The 16,204-nt window shown below is 46.3% G+C and overlaps 3 protein-coding genes across 7 annotated transcripts in view; 1 reads left to right on the plus strand and 2 right to left on the minus strand.

Moving 5' to 3' along the window:
* Positions 1-1,874, minus strand: part of VMP1 (vacuole membrane protein 1) — a 58,612-nt gene extending 56,738 nt beyond the window's left edge. For 2 of the 4 annotated variants that reach the window (XM_079324861.1, XM_079324860.1), the window contains exon 1: positions 1,602-1,665. Coding sequence is in view for 1 of the 4 variants with exons in the window: in XM_079324858.1 (XP_079180984.1) it covers positions 1,602-1,776 (175 nt within the window). In the remaining 3 variants the exon portion in view is untranslated. Of the gene's footprint in view, positions 1-1,601 lie in introns of all 4 variants that reach the window. The other 2 variants (XM_079324858.1, XM_079324862.1) reach the window with 2 other exon arrangements.
* A 54-nt stretch (positions 1,875-1,928) lies between these two features.
* On the plus strand, positions 1,929-3,280 carry PTRH2 (peptidyl-tRNA hydrolase 2). The gene is made up of 2 exons (XM_079324878.1): positions 1,929-2,066; positions 2,602-3,280. The coding sequence occupies exon 2, from the start codon at positions 2,623-2,625 to the stop codon at positions 3,142-3,144; it is 522 nt and encodes a 173-aa protein (XP_079181004.1). The 5' UTR covers positions 1,929-2,066; positions 2,602-2,622; the 3' UTR covers positions 3,145-3,280.
* A 1,440-nt stretch (positions 3,281-4,720) lies between these two features.
* CLTC (clathrin heavy chain) overlaps positions 4,721-16,204 on the minus strand; it is a 29,483-nt gene continuing 17,999 nt past the window's right edge. The window contains exons 16-33 of one of the 2 annotated variants that reach the window (XM_079324728.1): positions 15,675-15,817; positions 15,081-15,315; positions 14,615-14,737; positions 14,376-14,521; positions 14,059-14,242; positions 13,607-13,799; positions 13,030-13,187; positions 12,685-12,849; positions 12,488-12,595; positions 12,216-12,383; positions 11,918-12,067; positions 11,693-11,824; positions 11,429-11,539; positions 10,671-10,841; positions 10,349-10,570; positions 9,261-9,281; positions 6,375-6,450; positions 4,721-5,756 (exon numbers count right to left, since the gene is read on the minus strand). In XM_079324728.1, coding sequence (XP_079180854.1) covers positions 5,632-5,756; positions 6,375-6,450; positions 9,261-9,281; positions 10,349-10,570; positions 10,671-10,841; positions 11,429-11,539; positions 11,693-11,824; positions 11,918-12,067; positions 12,216-12,383; positions 12,488-12,595; positions 12,685-12,849; positions 13,030-13,187; positions 13,607-13,799; positions 14,059-14,242; positions 14,376-14,521; positions 14,615-14,737; positions 15,081-15,315; positions 15,675-15,817 — 2,631 coding nt within the window. In that variant the 3' untranslated portion in view covers positions 4,721-5,631. The remainder of the gene's footprint in view (positions 5,757-6,374; positions 6,451-9,260; positions 9,282-10,348; positions 10,571-10,670; positions 10,842-11,428; positions 11,540-11,692; positions 11,825-11,917; positions 12,068-12,215; positions 12,384-12,487; positions 12,596-12,684; positions 12,850-13,029; positions 13,188-13,606; positions 13,800-14,058; positions 14,243-14,375; positions 14,522-14,614; positions 14,738-15,080; positions 15,316-15,674; positions 15,818-16,204) is intronic. The other variant, XM_079324729.1, reaches the window with a different exon arrangement.

The raw sequence follows: 16,204 nt of genomic DNA on the forward strand, positions 1-16,204 counted from the left end.
CTCACACTTGTCCACAAGGAAGAGAAGTTAAAGTTCCAACCTGCAGATTACTCTGCCTCCCATCACAATACATCAGGAATTACAGGGGTGTTTTTTTTTTTGTTTTAAGCACAGTTTTTTAAGAAAGAAAATCTCCAAGGACGCATTAGTGGCACAGATCACCCTAAGGAGAGCTGTTCACCAGAGGCAGTTGTGACATTCAGAAGGAATTCCAAGACAACAACTTAGAAAAAAAGCTTTAAGGTGGAAAGAGTTACAGCCGACTCACCTTCCTCATTGCTGCCACCCACTTGAAAGCTACTGAGTCTCCTCCTACATTCCCCACAGCAATTACAAACACCCCTGGTTTCAGCAGCTCAGCAGGACAAGAAACAAAGCTCAGACTAATAAAGAGAGCTCACCTCTCATTGCACAACTGGAAAATGGCTTTTGAAACCCTCACCTGAAAACAGGGGATGAAGCCATTGTTACAACTCTCACTTATCCCAGAAGGAATAAAAGAAAGTCTATCCAGAAATAATGGATTGGAAGAAGGAGGACTGACATAACAAAGACTGTTTCAAAGTGAAAATTAATGTATTAAGAGCTGATGTGTGTTACCATAAGATGTTATGAAGCAGAAGAACCCACCATCAAACTGAGGTGAAATAAGCTCTAAAAGAGCAGAATTCCTGCAAAACAGCACCAAAATCCACTGCCCAAACACAACGCATGTGGTCCAAAGCATGAAAAAAAAAATAACACCACACTTTCTGCACCTCAACCCACACTGTCACCATTAACTAAACCAGGATACCCACTTGTTGGTAAGCACAGAGCAGAGAAAACAAGGGCAGGAGAAAACCCTGAAGAAATGCCATAGGTGCTGTGGAAAGGGGATAACCTGGATTCACAGCACTTTAGAGATAATAGCTGCTATCAAACGCACTTAGCGCCCCTTCCCTCAGGTCACCTACATGACCTGCCAAGCGCCCGAGAGGCAAAACCGCAATAAAACGGGGACCTTGCTGCTTTATCATCTCCTGTAAACACCAGATGACATTGGCTAGAGAAAAAAAAGCCAGAATAAAAGGTGTTTAACCCCAGCCAGCAGAAATGCTGCCGTGGATTTGGGCCTCACAGCCACAAGCCCCAGGCAGCCCATGGGGAGGCAGGGAGCACCCAGCCGGGAAAGCACAGTGGAAAAGCAGAGAAAACCATGGGGGATCTGCCTCTCCCCGGGGAGAAGGAGGGATTTCTCCCTGTGTCATCAGGCACCGTCCCTCGGGCCGCAGCAGGGCGAGTCTATCCCACCCTGCCCGGAGCTGTGGAAGAGCAAAGCCGCTCTCCAGCGGGGTGAGATGGCAGCGGCTCCTTGCTCGCCCTGAAGGCAGCAGCCTCCCCTCCCACCCTGATCCCCCACAGCGTCCCGGCCGCCCCTCGGCTCCCACAGCGCCGGGGGTCCCCTCCTGCCGCCGTCCCCTCAGAGCCGTGAGGGGAGCGGGGCTGAGGGGCGATGGGCAGCGCTGAGGGATCTCGCTGAGGGGCGATGGGCAGCGCTGAGGGGCCGGTGATGAGACCCCCGCCCGCCGGGACAGCCCCGAGCCCGGCCCCGCACTCACCACGCCGCAGCAGCTCCGCTGGGCCCGGCACAACGCGGAACTGGGCCCGGCACAACACGCCCCGGTGCCCGCCCCGGGCTCCGTCACTTCCCGAGCGCCGCGGCCCCGTCACCTCCGGGCGGGCACGGCGGAGCGGGAGCGGCGGGTGAGTGTGCTGAGGGGGATGCTCCTTCATGGCTCCTTCATGGCCCCCTCATGCTCCCCGTGAGGGCTGCGGGTCCCGCACGCTGCGCTGCCCCCTCGGTCTGTGCCCTCCGTGTGCGCTCGGGCTGAGGGGCCGCAGTGGAGCTGGAGGCGGCCCCGCTCCCCAGCTGCGCTTGGGGTATTGGCTTAAAACCCCCCCCAGCAATTCACTGTTGCTCTCCCCGTTTCTAGGTGTAATTTTGACATGAGGAAAAGCTGAGAGGATTGGGCGTGTTCAGCCTGGAGAAGAGAAGCTCCGGCGTGATCTAATTGTGGCCTTCGGTACGTGAAGGGAACATAGAGGTGGGGCAAGACTATTTACAGAGATTGGGGTGACAGGACCAGGGGGAATGGGTTCAAATTGACAGAGAGGAGGGTTAGATTGGGTATTAGGAATAATATTTTCCATGTGAGGGGGGTGAGGCCCTGGCACAGGGTGCCCAGAGCAGCTGTGGCTGCCCCATCCCTGCAAGTGTCCAAGGCCAGGCTGGACAGAGCTTAGAGAAATCTGTGATAGTGGAAGGTGTCCCTGCCCAAGGCAGAGGGTGGAACAGATGAACTTAAAGGCCCTTTCCAACACAAATCATTCTATGATTCTATGATAATTTGCCATTTTATCTTAGCTCTGCTTGCTGAGTCGAAGCCCATCACTAGTGAGGTGTTTGCAGTCACAAAGCCGTGTCTGGGAACTGTTCCTTTGTATTTCTAACAAATGTTCTTTGTCTTCAAATAACCAAGTGGAAGCCAGGTGAGAGCACACAAAATACTCTCAGAATCTGAGAAACTCTCAATTAAATTCTGTCTTGTCCCTTTTCAGAGGCAGTCTCCAAACCCCGCCATGGTTTCTCTGTTTGAGCCCGGGTTCCTGAGCGTTGCCATCGGCGTGGTGTGCGGCGTGTGCCTGGGCTGGGGCTTGCGGGGCAGGATGCGCAGGCAGCCTGGGGCTGGAGTGATGCCCGAGCCTCCCAACAGCCCGGGGGGCGAGGCCGACACCGTGGGGGAGTCCGGGGAGCTCAAGCTGGTGCTGATCGTCCGCAACGACCTGAAAATGGGCAAGGGCAAAGTCGCAGCGCAGTGCTCCCACGCTGCCGTCTCTGCCTACAAGCAGCTTCACAAAAGGAATCCCGAGCTCCTGAAGGAGTGGGAATATTGTGGACAACCTAAAGTGGTCCTCAAAGCTCCCGATGAAGAGACTCTGGTGCAGCTCCTGGCTGAGGCGAAGCGCCTGGGGCTGACTGTGAGCTTGATCCAGGATGCTGGGCGTACTCAGATAGCTCCAGGCTCCAGGACTGTCCTTGGGATCGGACCAGGGCCAGCTGATGTCATAGATAAAGTTTCTGGTCACCTTAAACTCTTTTAAACTGGTACCAGAAAGACCTGGATGTGTTCATGTATGTCAGTACTGAAGGGATAAAAATGCAAGGTGGACGGTTTTTTTCCATATTTTCCCTCAGTGTTAATAAAATAAGCAAGTTTTGTAAGATCTAAATGTGTAAGTAGTGAGTCTCTCTAGCTTGTGTTCAAAAGCAGGAAAGAAAGTTCTAGGCTGAGGGCAGTTGAGGAAAGCAGAGCTGGCACAAGAAACCCATTAAATTTCCAACTCCTGCAGGTGGTTGAGAATTTTGCACATTGGTTGATAATGTAAGTTTCCTCTTTCTGCCTGTTTTTTGTAGTGAATACATTCTTTAATTCAGAAAGGCTCAGCTGCTGAAGCTGTTCAGAACTGGAGTTGGGGGTAACTGTAGCCAACTTCCTGCCCAAACTGCTGCAACAACTTGTAATTGCTCCCAGGCTGACCAGTTCAACTGGATTTGCAGCCCGGACCAGTAAACAATTGTGGGGAGCAGCTGTAAGCTGAGCTTCCCTCTGGAGGGGTCTGTGCAGCTCCTACATGTGCAAAAATGTGCAGTTAAACCAAGGTGTGGGGAGTTACCCTCCATGTAAACGACTGGGCACTCAGGGACAGACTTAAATCCTGGTTTTCTTGGGATTAACAGGCACTCCTGGGTTGAAGGAATATTAGTGCACAGTTCTGAGCACCTTGGGGGTTCCAGTAAATTCTACTTGTACAGTTTGTGAGAGTTCTGCTGTTAAGCACCTTTGCCAACCTCTCAGCCACATGTTTCAGCTAAGTGTTGTGAAGAGTTTGTAGGAGAGGGAACAGGATTGATCTCCGTCTCCAGCCATCCACAGAGGGAATGGCAGAGGGGCTGAAATGCCAATAAACACAGAGGATGGGAATGTTTTTATACTGCACCTCATAATCCTTTTTTGGAGACTCACTGCTGGCTTGTGCTCCACCCTGCTAAGCACAGAGAGCCTGGGGCAGGTGAGCCCTTGGCAGCCCCCATTCCATGGAAGTGCTGCAGTGCCCAGCCCCAGGATCACAGCACAGCTGTGGAGCTCACAGGAGGAAGAGGGATCTGGATCCTGATGCCCAGTGTGGCTCCTGGTAAAGAGACAGGAGCTCCTAAAGCTCTTGGAAATCTGCCCCTTGCTGTCAGACTCGTTACACTCAAATATGACAGTATTCATAGAGAAACATTTAAGTCAATTTTATTTGAAGCTAAATATGTTTAAGGCAATTTACATACCTAGAACATGATCTCAATTGAACTGGCACACCCTACTACAATCCTAATGTATCATCTGGTCAAATATGCTGGAGTTGACCACAGTGCAGCCAACTGGTGAAAAGTGCTATTTTCTTCTCTCTGGCATAATCTTTCTCTAGAAAAAGCATTACATATTTTCCTGTATTGCCCCCTCAGTGCAAGACCCCACTACTGGTCCCCATTGCTGCTCTGCTGCTGGCCCCTCAGACCCTTGGCTGCACACACCTGCATTGCCCCACACGACCAGCACTGAATACTTGGTTTGAGTCCAAAGGTCCTTTTTTTGAAGACAGTAAAGTGAAGCTACCACTATGCAGCATGTCCACAGTCCAGTAATTTATTTTTAAATTGCGTAATTTCAAATTGCACAAACAAAACTGAACAGCAATATGCTTGAATTCTCTCTTCTGTACACTCAAAACAGTGATCTAAAACACCACAATATCCAACATACACAAACCTCAGGGCAGGGTTAGTAAATACACAGATTGGAATCATGGTGCTCTGTTCCTGAATGGAATGTCCCACAAAAGCACAGGATACAGCACAACGTAAGGTCATCTGTTACATATGGAGTGAGCAAAAAGACACTATCATTTTCTATATGCATAACTGGAAAAACCTGCATAGGTTAAGGGAAAAAAAGAAAACAAAACAAAACCCAAAACTTTTACTCATTTTAAGTCAGGCAAGGTTGTCTGTACGCATTTTAAATTCTTTTAGAGCTATGCAATCCAACCCAGGGAGGATATGCTGATTAGTGTTGTCTCTTGTCAGCAGTCTTGCAAGGTCAAATACAAGTATCTTGGCTTTAGCTTTCTCCAAATATACAGTGAGATTTAAATGCATTTAGAATAGACAGTACATACCGTAAGCTGCTCACATACAATGAACTTAAGATTCAATATTAGAGTGTAACACTATAGAGTGCAAATCAGAATCTTCACAATAGACTTAATGGTAATAAGCAGTCCTGCAAAAGCCCACTTGAACAAAGTCGTTTAAACTATTCCCCTTCTGAAAGTAAAAGTCTAAATGACATGGAATGTGAAAAAAAGATTTAACAGAAGTGATCCAATCGTTTGAGCTAGAAAAAACAGTCCTTCATGAAATAAAGGTTACGAGAACACGAGGCAGAACTCTTTGCTTTTCCCTGTTATGAGTTAAAGCGGGGAGGGACGGTGGAGTTTCAGTAAGAAAAGTTGCTGCTCCAGCCTGACTTGTGCTGCACCTCACATGCTGTAGCCGAAGCCGGGCTGGGGCTGCCCGTAGGGAGGGGCCGTGTAGCCGTAGCCAAAAGGTGCCTGTGGGGGAACTGCCACGCTGGGTCCTGCTGTCAGCATCAGCTGGGGCTGGCCTGCAACACACAACAGCTTCTTACTCCTCCTCACCTGGGAAAGCACGCAGCAAAATGCCTGAAGTTCAGCAGGTGCTGCTGTGTTTCACCACTGAAGTTCAGCAGGTGCTGCTGTGTTTCACCACTGAAGTTCAGCAGGTGCTGCTGTGTTTCACCACTAAGTCCCTGCTGACCTGGATTTGGTTTTTTAAGAGCCAGAATGGGTGTGTTCCCATAAAATCTCAGGACACAACACATGGCTAAAAATACTAAAGGATACGAAGAAACTCTTACTAGAATAACCTGGATACAAAGAAAATACCCAATATAAAGTAGGTATATCTATGCTTTAGATATAAAACATATTGCACAAGATCCAAATAACCACTTGTTGGAAGTCTGGAATAGCACAGCTCCTGTAAACCTTTCCTTAAGCAGCCAGGACAACCTCAAATCCTACAGGCCACAGCCCACCTCAGCAGCCAGAGTGGCACTTATCCAGCATTTTGGAACACATTCCTTAAGATTTGATTTCACATGGAGAATGTTCCCATCTCCCAGGACGCCCTCAGGAAAAAAAAACAAGATTAGGGAAGGCTTGTTTTAAAATTATTGATAACACACAAACTAAAGCATTACCATAAACAATAGGTTGTGTTTCTGTAGCTTGCTCCTCTTCCTTTCTCAAAGACTCTGATGCATCCAGTTTATCCACCTGGAATTGAGACCAACAATTAAAGAAATCTCCTCCAAAACAGGTACTTATTCGTGGCAGAGAAGTGGAAAAGCCTTAGTGGTATGTCAACACCCATCAAGAAAAGGAGACCATTTACAAGTTAAGATCAATTCAAGTAGCAATGTTGGTACTGGTGCAGTCAAGATTGTCTGTTTCCCAAAAAAAACCCCTCATTGAGGGATTTTCAACTACTTTGAAAGCTCACTCCAGGCTGAAGCTTTGTACAAAAGGTTCTGGACTGGAGCTGGACAGTCTTTGGACAGAGACTCAGATTTGAGCTCAGTCTCAATTGGAGACCTCTGGCATTGGAGCAATTGCCAAGATAATGCCCAGACCTGGAGAAGTTTCCCTTGAGGCAAAGTCTGGTTTGTATTTGGATTGAGCAGACTGCAATAGCATCCGACATGTCACTTGAGCCTCAAGATTTCACTTTCCAAACCCATTCACTCATGCAATTTAAGTTCAAATGCAGAGAATGCATGTGTATAAGACTTGCTTTTTCCACTCCAGAACTGTGTGGCAGTCAGCCTAAACCCACAGATACTCCAATTCTTCCATCTTTACACACAGTAACAGACAAGCCTGGCCAGCTTCACTGCTGCCCTGCGAGTGCAATGGTGCTGTTTGCCCACCCCTACAGAAAGGCAAGAGAAGGAACTTCTGTAGTGAAATATTGCTCATTTCTAAGACAGATCCAAGGGAACTCAGCATTTCTACAGTCTAAGGCAGGCCCTGAAACTAAAAGCACAAAATGAGGTATTGGTATTTTACCTGAGAAGTAGAGATCATCATGCCAATTACTTTGAAAAGACAGCAAAACAACTCACAAGGTTAATGTTTCATTTCATTTGTGTCCTTAATAAAGGAGCTTGAAGGTTTCCTGCATTTACACAGGGTCAGTGTTATTTATTCAGCTACAACTTCCACAAGTGAGTTTTGAGTTTAACTGTGCTGCATGAGCAAATATCTGCAGGCAGCTCCAAGAGCTGGGAGCTCCTCCTTTCAGCTGTGTGTATTCCATAAACCTGTTTCTCTGTACCCTCAAGCTGAGGCACAACTCCAGGGAGTGGCAGAAGTCCTGAGCTCGAGTTCCCTCAGTGACTGGGCTTCCATGGCCAGCCTGGTGCTTGCCTCCCACAGTATCTGCCTTGCTGCTGCCAAAGTGCATGGGATTGTATCCAGTGCTCCAAGACTCACTTCCAGACACCATGCTGGGAACTGCACTGGTTTTAACTCAAAACAGCAACACACTGAACATAGAAGCACAAGTTTAGAGATGCAAACCCAAAGAAAATGTGCAGAGTTTGCTACTAAGCAGAGGCATTTGGCTTACTCACACTTGGAAAGCCTCCAGCCCAGGACATTCAATGCATTTTTGATGCCTCCCCTCAGAGCTGAACAAATATTGACAAGAACAAGCTCAAGTTTGAAACCAGCCCAAAGGATGGTTCTTACACCACTTGCTCGAGCATCACCAGCTTCAGGGCCCTACACACTTGGAGCAAGATTGACTGAAAGGCTTTTCCACAGGGACTGCAAGAAGCTGCAGAGGAAAAGTAACATGCATTCAATGTTATCGTGTTATGTGTGCATGAAAAAGAGGCAAAAGTACTGAAGCACGAGTGAGGTCTGAAGATGACTGCCATACAGGCTCCCCCCAAAAAACCACACACAGCCCACAGCAATGCCTTGGAGCTTCAGGAGTAGTGGGATGTAATTGCAATGACTGCTACACATGCGTGGTTTATGCAAACACTGCAGTTCAATTACCTTTTTTCACACACACGCTCTCCTACTTTCCTTACTAGCTGCTGAAGGACCTTACACTACATGGCTTAGGTTAGCCTGGAGTTCCAGTGGTGTCTTTATAAGCAGCAGTTTTTGCATTTAGTCCATCTTCAAAGCTGTCATTTTGGTTTTGCCCTTTGCTGAACCACATTAGTGGTGAACTGTTAGGGCTGACCCCTGGGCTAAGGAGGATGATGGTGGCATTTGTAGGGAAGCAGATGGACTGAAAACCTTGGATTGCCCTTCTGAAGGTCAACGTTACATAGCAAAAGGCAAGCCCTGGAGTAGCCTCAGAAGAGCAATAAGCATTACCATTTTTATATATATTTTTTTAATGAGGTAGCAAGAGAAGTTTAGTGAAGCTGAAGGGCTTGGAAGGCAGTCTTTTTTTGGACAACTACCAGAAATTTATTACAGGGAGGAGAACCACAGACTTGGTGTAACAGCTGAAGTTTTAAGTTGCTAAATGAACTAGAGGAGTGTGTGGATTAGATCAGCACCATGAGAACTGACACCTGAGTGAGGAAGAGTCCCTCTGGAAGCAGCCAGTATCTACTCTGCCTACGGTCAGCACGCATTAGTCATGGTCCAGAGATCAGGAACTGGATCACAGTCCTTCAACTAGCAAATGCCAGACTGATTTAGGGATTCACAGACTTATTTCTTGTTGTAGGAGGTTCTTCCAGTCAGATTGGCTGTCAAATAATAGCACTTGTGTAAGTATTTGTGTGTTGTTTCAATAGCAGGCTGACTGTGATCCAACTGATCACCTGTATGCCCTGCCTGAGGATCTATTAGCTTATTAGTAGCAAATGAATCTACTTTTCTCCTACAGCACTAGCTAGTGAGAGTTAAACAATTTGCAAATGCTTTAGTGATATTTTGTTTGGGGAAAAAGCAGTAGCAGCAGTGTAGTAAACATAGGAAAGAAAAAAACTCATGCAGAATCCTTAGACTTAGTCCTCCAGACTTAAAGATGGAAAACAAGAATCAACTTTCACCTTTTCCTTTATTGCATCAACCTGCAAAGGAATTCAGAAGGTGCAGCTTAGAAAAATCAAATTCCATATTTAGCATATAAAAAGGTAGAAACAAAAGCGTCAGGGAAGAAATAATTAAGGTACAGGTGAGTAAAAACAAAGTTACACCAGAAGTATCTGCTTTAGAAAGGCAGCTCTGCTTTTTGCTGGCTCTTACTTCATCAGCTACACTAAAGCTACATCCTAAACCTTTACCAGACCAGGAAGTTTTATCTTTAAGAATCTACTACTCCCACCAAAGGCATGGTTAGCTTGGTACAGGCATCTCTGACAAACAGTTGTATTGCTCAGCCAGCTCCCCACCTCCCCCAGAACAGCATTTCAGGCTGCCTACAGAACTACAGGGTAGTCCTGCCTTTAGAAGGAACAGCCAAGCAAATTTCTGGACAAACAGGCACCTTAGTCTTCACTGACTGTATGAAAGTAAAAGCTGAACTCAAGCTTAGAAAAGTCTTAATCATTAAGGAATTTATACCATTTCACTGGAAGATACTCCAAAAGCTTCAGCTGGGAAAATTGTGCTAGTGACAGCTGGATTTAACTCAAGTCTGTTCAAGTCTGTCAGAGCATTGCCAAGTAGTTCCCCCATCCTGAGTCACTTCACATAAGATTTGAGTCATAATTAGTGTCATTAAGTGTCAGAGCCACATTTTAGAGTTAAATGCATAGCAGAATAAGCTATCTCCAGGTCTAGCTATAAAGCTATTTTAGTACACAGTCTAGAATTTAGTTAAAGCTTGATCCCAGCTGGGATTCCTGCCTGACACAGCACAGGAAATGCCTGGAGCCTGGAACTACTTTAGACACTGCCCAGGGTCAGGCAAATACTACTGATGTAGGTTCTGTATCTGGTAGAGGGTGGAGCCTGCAAGTGTTTCAGCCTCTTAGAGGGCGAAGTCTCTCCCCAGATGGACTGAAAAGTAAGTGTGGACATGGACAGACAGACATTGGACAAAGCCCAAATCAATGTTAGTAGCAAGCAGACAGTCTCAAGGCATTCACCACAGTGACTAACAAGCTCTGGGTGTTGGAGAGGCACCTGCTCTTACCTTGGTCAAGTACTCCTTCATGACCTGAATAAAGTATGGCATGGCAAAGTCCATAATGTTGTGCCTCCACGCTGTTTCCAAGACAACATCTGGCCTTAGGAGATCATAGCAAGTGAAGAGACAAGCACCAAAACATTCCCTCTTGTTCTCCTGCAAGAACCACTGCAGCAGCTCTTCTGCCAGCTCAGTATCTTTGGATTCAGAGGCATACTGCATGGCATCCTGCAAGGGACAGACACAACAACCACAAGGTGCTGCTCACTGAGCTGCCCTTAGAGCCAACATGCCAAAGCTGCCAGAGCTGCCCTGGGAGCTGCCTCACCTTGTAGAGCCTGTCCTTCTTGCAGAGCTCCACACTCTGTTTCCAGCGGTTGTTGCCTTTGAAGAGATAGGCAGCGATTCTTCGGAACTCTATTAGCTCGTGTTTCTCCAAACGTTGGGCAAGGGAAATGTTGTCAAAGTTGTCATAAGCATCTATAGAAGTCCTAAGTGCCTGAGTGAAGCAGGAAAAAAAAAATAGTCACACCTCAGGATGAGCAACTGGACCCACAAAATGCAAATATTTTCCATTAGTTCTGTATTTCTGCTTGTAGGAGGATAAGGTATTGCAGCCAGATCTGCAGAGATCTGGTTTTATTTGAGAAGCTGCTGTTTGACACACATGGAGCAGCATTTTTCAGTAGGTTAAGAGTCTCTGAATATCAGGCACCTGTTCTCTGAAAATAGTAGAACAGTCAGACATCACAACTGTTTGCCTCTTCTGTGAGTCCTTTTCTTAGCACCCACAGTTTGTTTGCCTTCCATAAAAGCTGTCACACTCATAGCAAAGTAGCCACTCTAACCCCAATAGGAATGACACAAAATGCTCTCAGAATGCCACTAACACCTTTTCCACTTAATCCTTGGCTCCTCACTGCTAACTCAGTTTGAAGTGTTGGAGAACATACACTTAAGGGATTAAAGTTAACAGCAAACAGGTAAAAACTACTGAAAATAAGAAAGAAAACGGTTTCTACACATTAAACAAAGACTGAGAATATGAAGTAAATCCAAAATTAAGTGCTTCAAGACAAGACATACCTGGTAATCTTCTTCAATAATGAAGAGGTTGTTGAGGGACTCATTGACTGATTTGTTGTTGTGATTTTGAACAGAGCGCAGGTAAGGCTTAACCAGGGGCAGCTGTTTAACCTTCAAGGAAACAGAGACACATTTGAGTCAGTTTTTGTGGAAGCCTCCTAACATCTTCCATGGCAGGTAGGGGGGTAGCTAAGCATTTTAAAATGCTACCACAGATCAATGCTTTCCCAGCTTTTGCTTTGATCTGAATAGCAGGAAAATTACCTTTGTGAAGAAAGTGACAGCACGAGTGTGGTCGAGCCGAGGGGATAACACCATCAGCAGATCATTGAGCAACAAGGGCTTAAATTCCAAATAGAATTGAACTGCCTTGTAGTACAGCTCCACATTGGCCACCTAGAGAGGAGTAGAGATGCATGTTCAGAGCAGGAGCTTGATTGTGGGGAAATTCAAATAAAAAAGACATAACTTTCACTAGAAAAGCAATACCTTAGTGATGATATCTTTGAACTGGCCTTCTTTCCATGCATCTGTTGGGTGATTCATCATTGTGATTATGGCATTATCATATTCTTCATACTTATCATACAGGAACACTAGTTCAGCCCAGAGATGGGCTTGTTCTGCAGCTCTCAGAACCTAAGCAAAAGGCAGAATTAGTAATATTTGTTAACTGGAATTTCCATCAGTGCCATTAATAACGTCAGGAGTTGCTTGGGCAAAAGCCAGGGTACAGACAGCCCAAAAAGATGTGTTTTCAGCTAAATTTAAAGCCTCAGACACTCACCTTGGGAATGTTGACTCTGGACCAGAACAGCTCCAAGTGCTCCCTCATCTTCTGTGGCTTGAACTTGGAGTAGAGAATTGCCAGCTCTGTGAACATCCCCATGTGTGCTCGCTCCAGTCCAAGCGCCGCTTCCAACATAGTGATCAGCTCTTCAAAGTAGCCACGATCCTTAGGGACACAGACAGAACCATTTCACATCAGGAACCATCCAGAATGCAGATTTTGACAGGGTTGCCATGAATTGACTGTACAAAAAGAGTCAGCTTAATTACCTGGTAATAGTTGATTAGCTCCTCCAGCTCATCTGCATGCACTACAATATGAAGCCCACACAGCTGAGCCAGGCGGAATTCTTTTCCATCCACACAAGCAAAGCAGACCTGGAATTGAGAGTTGTGTTACTGCTTATCAGCAAGGCTTCTGAAGAGGCCCCAGCTTTGAAGCCCTGAGCTCAGCCCAGTAAATTCACCTCTTTCCACGTGCGGGTGCTGTTGGCTTTCCGAGCGCCGTCCACGGCCGCCTGGTACTCGCCCAGGTGCACCAGGGTTGAGGCCAAACGGCCAAAGTTGGACACGTTGTTGTACAACAGCTTGGCTGCTTCATACATCTTCTCATCATAGCAGCGATCACCAACCTGGGGCACAGCACAGCCACGTTATTCCTGCACATTTTCAGCCAGTGGTTTACATTAAATGTGTGGAATTCAAGCACTTGTCAAAATGGATTTAAAGGCCAAGTGCTAAGTGCATACCCAAAGAGGTAGAATTTCCAACAATCCCCTGTGAGTAAGCAAAACCAGATCAGTCTCACTCACCTGCTGGATGTGTGCATTGTTGGGGCCATTGATGAACTCCTCCAGCTCTGCCAGGCGGTTTGTTTTAGCAAGAGCAAAGATTAATTCTGTTTCCACATATGACTCCCGAGCCTTCTTGCGTGCCATCTGCAGGTACTTCACCAGTTCTTCCCAGTTTCCTAAGGAAATGAATTCATGTTTATTTCCTACCATTGGGGACACTTGTGCTTAACTTAATCCATCAGCTGAACCTAATTTTGACGTATTTCTGCAGCTATTCCCCAACAATCAACAACCTTCACACTGCCCATTATGCATTAATGAAATCACCTTAGAATGGGCCTAACTAAAATCTTATTTAACTTCACACGAAGACTCTGAAAGAAGTCTCCAGCTAGCTAAAGAAGGAATGATAGGCCACTGATTATCTGCAGATGGAATACACTACCTTTTCCCATTCTTATTTAGGGCAGTCCTTGAAGGGCCAGATTCCTCTACTTGAATCAAGATACAGTCTGGCAGAACTGCAGTTTGAGCAGACCAGGCAAAAGAGCAGAGCAACAACAACAGCCAAGAAGTAAATAAACTTAAATCATACCACTGGCATTAGCAGCTTGAACAACTTCCATGTATGAGGAAGGATCATCTGCTTTAATGTAGGAGTCAATTGCTTCCTTTACCATCCCCTTCTGGAGCTGTGCTTTGGCCAGCTGGCTCCACACTGCAGGTTCATTGCAGCGCTCGGCGAACTCGTACGCACGGTCCAGGTTCCCAATGTGCTCTATCAACACCTGGCAAAAGGATAAACATCATCAGCCACTCTCATGAAGGTCACTTTTACAACACACTAAACTGTGGTTTATGTAAGTTCCTCAACTGATCCACAGTTTTTAAAAGAGGGCATACAACCCACACAGCGTGAGTGATTTTAGGCTTGCAAAGTTTCAATGAACAACTTTTGTTTTGAGCACCTTTGGGCACTTGAGTCACCAGCAAAGTCCTTGTGTGGAGATGCACAGGGAGTTTTTACAACCTGAGAACTGAAGATACCTGTACAGCTGACGTGTTGACATCAAACTTCCTGAAGATAGCAAATGCCTCCTCAAAAAGCTCATTGCTGATGGCAATGTTGGCTATATCAGGGGCATCGTAGTTATCCAGGCGGTTGATGTACTCCATGACCCGGGTGCGGTCAGCCTTGATTGCTGTAAGGATCAGAAGGTTCTGCAGATTCCTGAAGAGGGAAAGAAACAGTATTTACCAAATAATGATCAAGGAATTCACCCTCCCCTCTGCAACAGGTATTGCTGTTCCACATTACAGCAATAACTCCAAGTTTCCTGTGGCTTAGTTTTCATTTCACACACCTATGCTCACTGAACACTGAATTATCCAGAACTATTTTCTCCAGCAGTTCAATGAGTTCATTGGGAAGATCTGCAGTCATGAAGGCCTTCACAGTGACAGAGACTTCCTCAGGGTCTTGGGTCTCTGACAGAGCAGTCTGGACAACCTGCAGGCAGAAAAGGCATGGACAAATGAGTGATGTCAGGTTCTGCAAATCCAGTTAGGACAGGGAAGGCTGGGAATGTCCTGGCAGCTGTACCTGGTCAATCAGGGGTCTTCTGTAGGGGTTGCTTTCCAGCAGCACACTGGCCCAGAGCTCGGGGTCCTTACGGCGAACTAAGTAGCGGGAGAGACTCTTGAAGAGGGAGTTCTCATTGCACACCTGCAGAAAGGCACAGCTTGCTCAGAGGGAGGCACAGCTATGGAGCCTACAGACAACTGTAGTGTAACTCTGAACTGAGGGGCAGACTAGAAATCTCAGCCTTTGGTACTTCATTAACCTCCCATTTTAGGATGGGCAGGAGAATTTCCCATTTCTCATTAAGCTGCAGAGGGAGGTTGAACAGCCACCTCCTCTTCTGTGTTACAAGCATGCACTTCCCAGCTTAAATACATTTTAGGAAATACAATGAATACAATGACAAAATGCTTTTGTCATTTTCCTATGTACCCCATGAGACTGAAGTTAGAACCCAATCACAAGGCAGCTGCCTGGGCATACATACATTAATCAGCTCCAGATCACACTGTCCACGCTCGTATGCCACACAGGCCAGGTGAGGGTCCCTCTTCTCACAGTACTTGCCAACAACACGACTGTCATAGTAGGGATTCTCACGTAGGAATCTCTCTGGGTTGTTGTTGCTGTCAATGTAGATCTTGGCCAGTGCATTGTGAGTGGCAGGCTCCTCACAGCCCTCATGAATTCTTGCTTCCAGCCAGGGCAGAAGCAGCTTCAGCCTAGAAAGAAGTGATTTTCACGTTAGATGTTGAGTAAGTAAATATCCAATCGAATAATTTCTACACTCTGGGAGCCAGTCTTGGTGTAGGATTGACTCAGGAACTAAACCAGTGTTACTCTGGTTTAACCTACATTTTGATCAACTACTATAATGGTGTAACTTTCAGACACTGTGAAGAAAACACACCCAAGTTATCTGGAGAGATTCCCACATCAGCCAAGAATTAGAGCTGGTTCTGACCCAGTGGCAGCTCCTGCTTGTGTCAGTACCAGCTTTAGCTGTCTGACAGGCACTGATGGATGAGCAGCAAACACTGCCAGATTGGAAATTGGTAAGAGACTTGTAGAAGTTTAATACCTGTTTCTTTTCTCAACCTCTGCAACGAGTTCATCAGTTGAAAATTGACCTCTCACGACAAGGATGAGGTTCTTTATCACATCTTCAGAGCAGTCCACATCAAGCAGTCCCCCAATGACAACTGGCAGACGGCTTGGATTCACCTGCACAGGAGCATTTAAAGAGGTCAGGGTGCTGTCAGGGAGCAAGGACAGGCAAAACTTATCCCCAGAACTCCATGTGAAAGCCACTTGTTAAGATTGACCCCATCTTCCTGCCCTTATTCCCAGCCTCCTGAGGTTCTGAACAAGCCTAAAAGTCAATTCTCTTCAGTCAATATGTGTTCACATCCCATCCCAGCAGCTCACTTAGTTCCCATTGGAAGAACTTCTGAGCAATTCATTTTGACCCTGCAGGAAGTCAAAAGGAAAATTTTCCCTCCTCTCCCCTCCAAAATGTTTTGATTTAAAATAACCCAAACAACTCTGAAGTTATTCTACCAAGTCTTCCTCCTTCAAGTGGCACATGAGTGGGAGTTACAGCTTAACTTA

The sequence above is a fragment of the Erithacus rubecula genome (assembly GCF_903797595.1).
Source record: "Erithacus rubecula genome assembly, chromosome: 22".
Lineage (NCBI taxonomy): Eukaryota > Metazoa > Chordata > Aves > Passeriformes > Muscicapidae > Erithacus > Erithacus rubecula.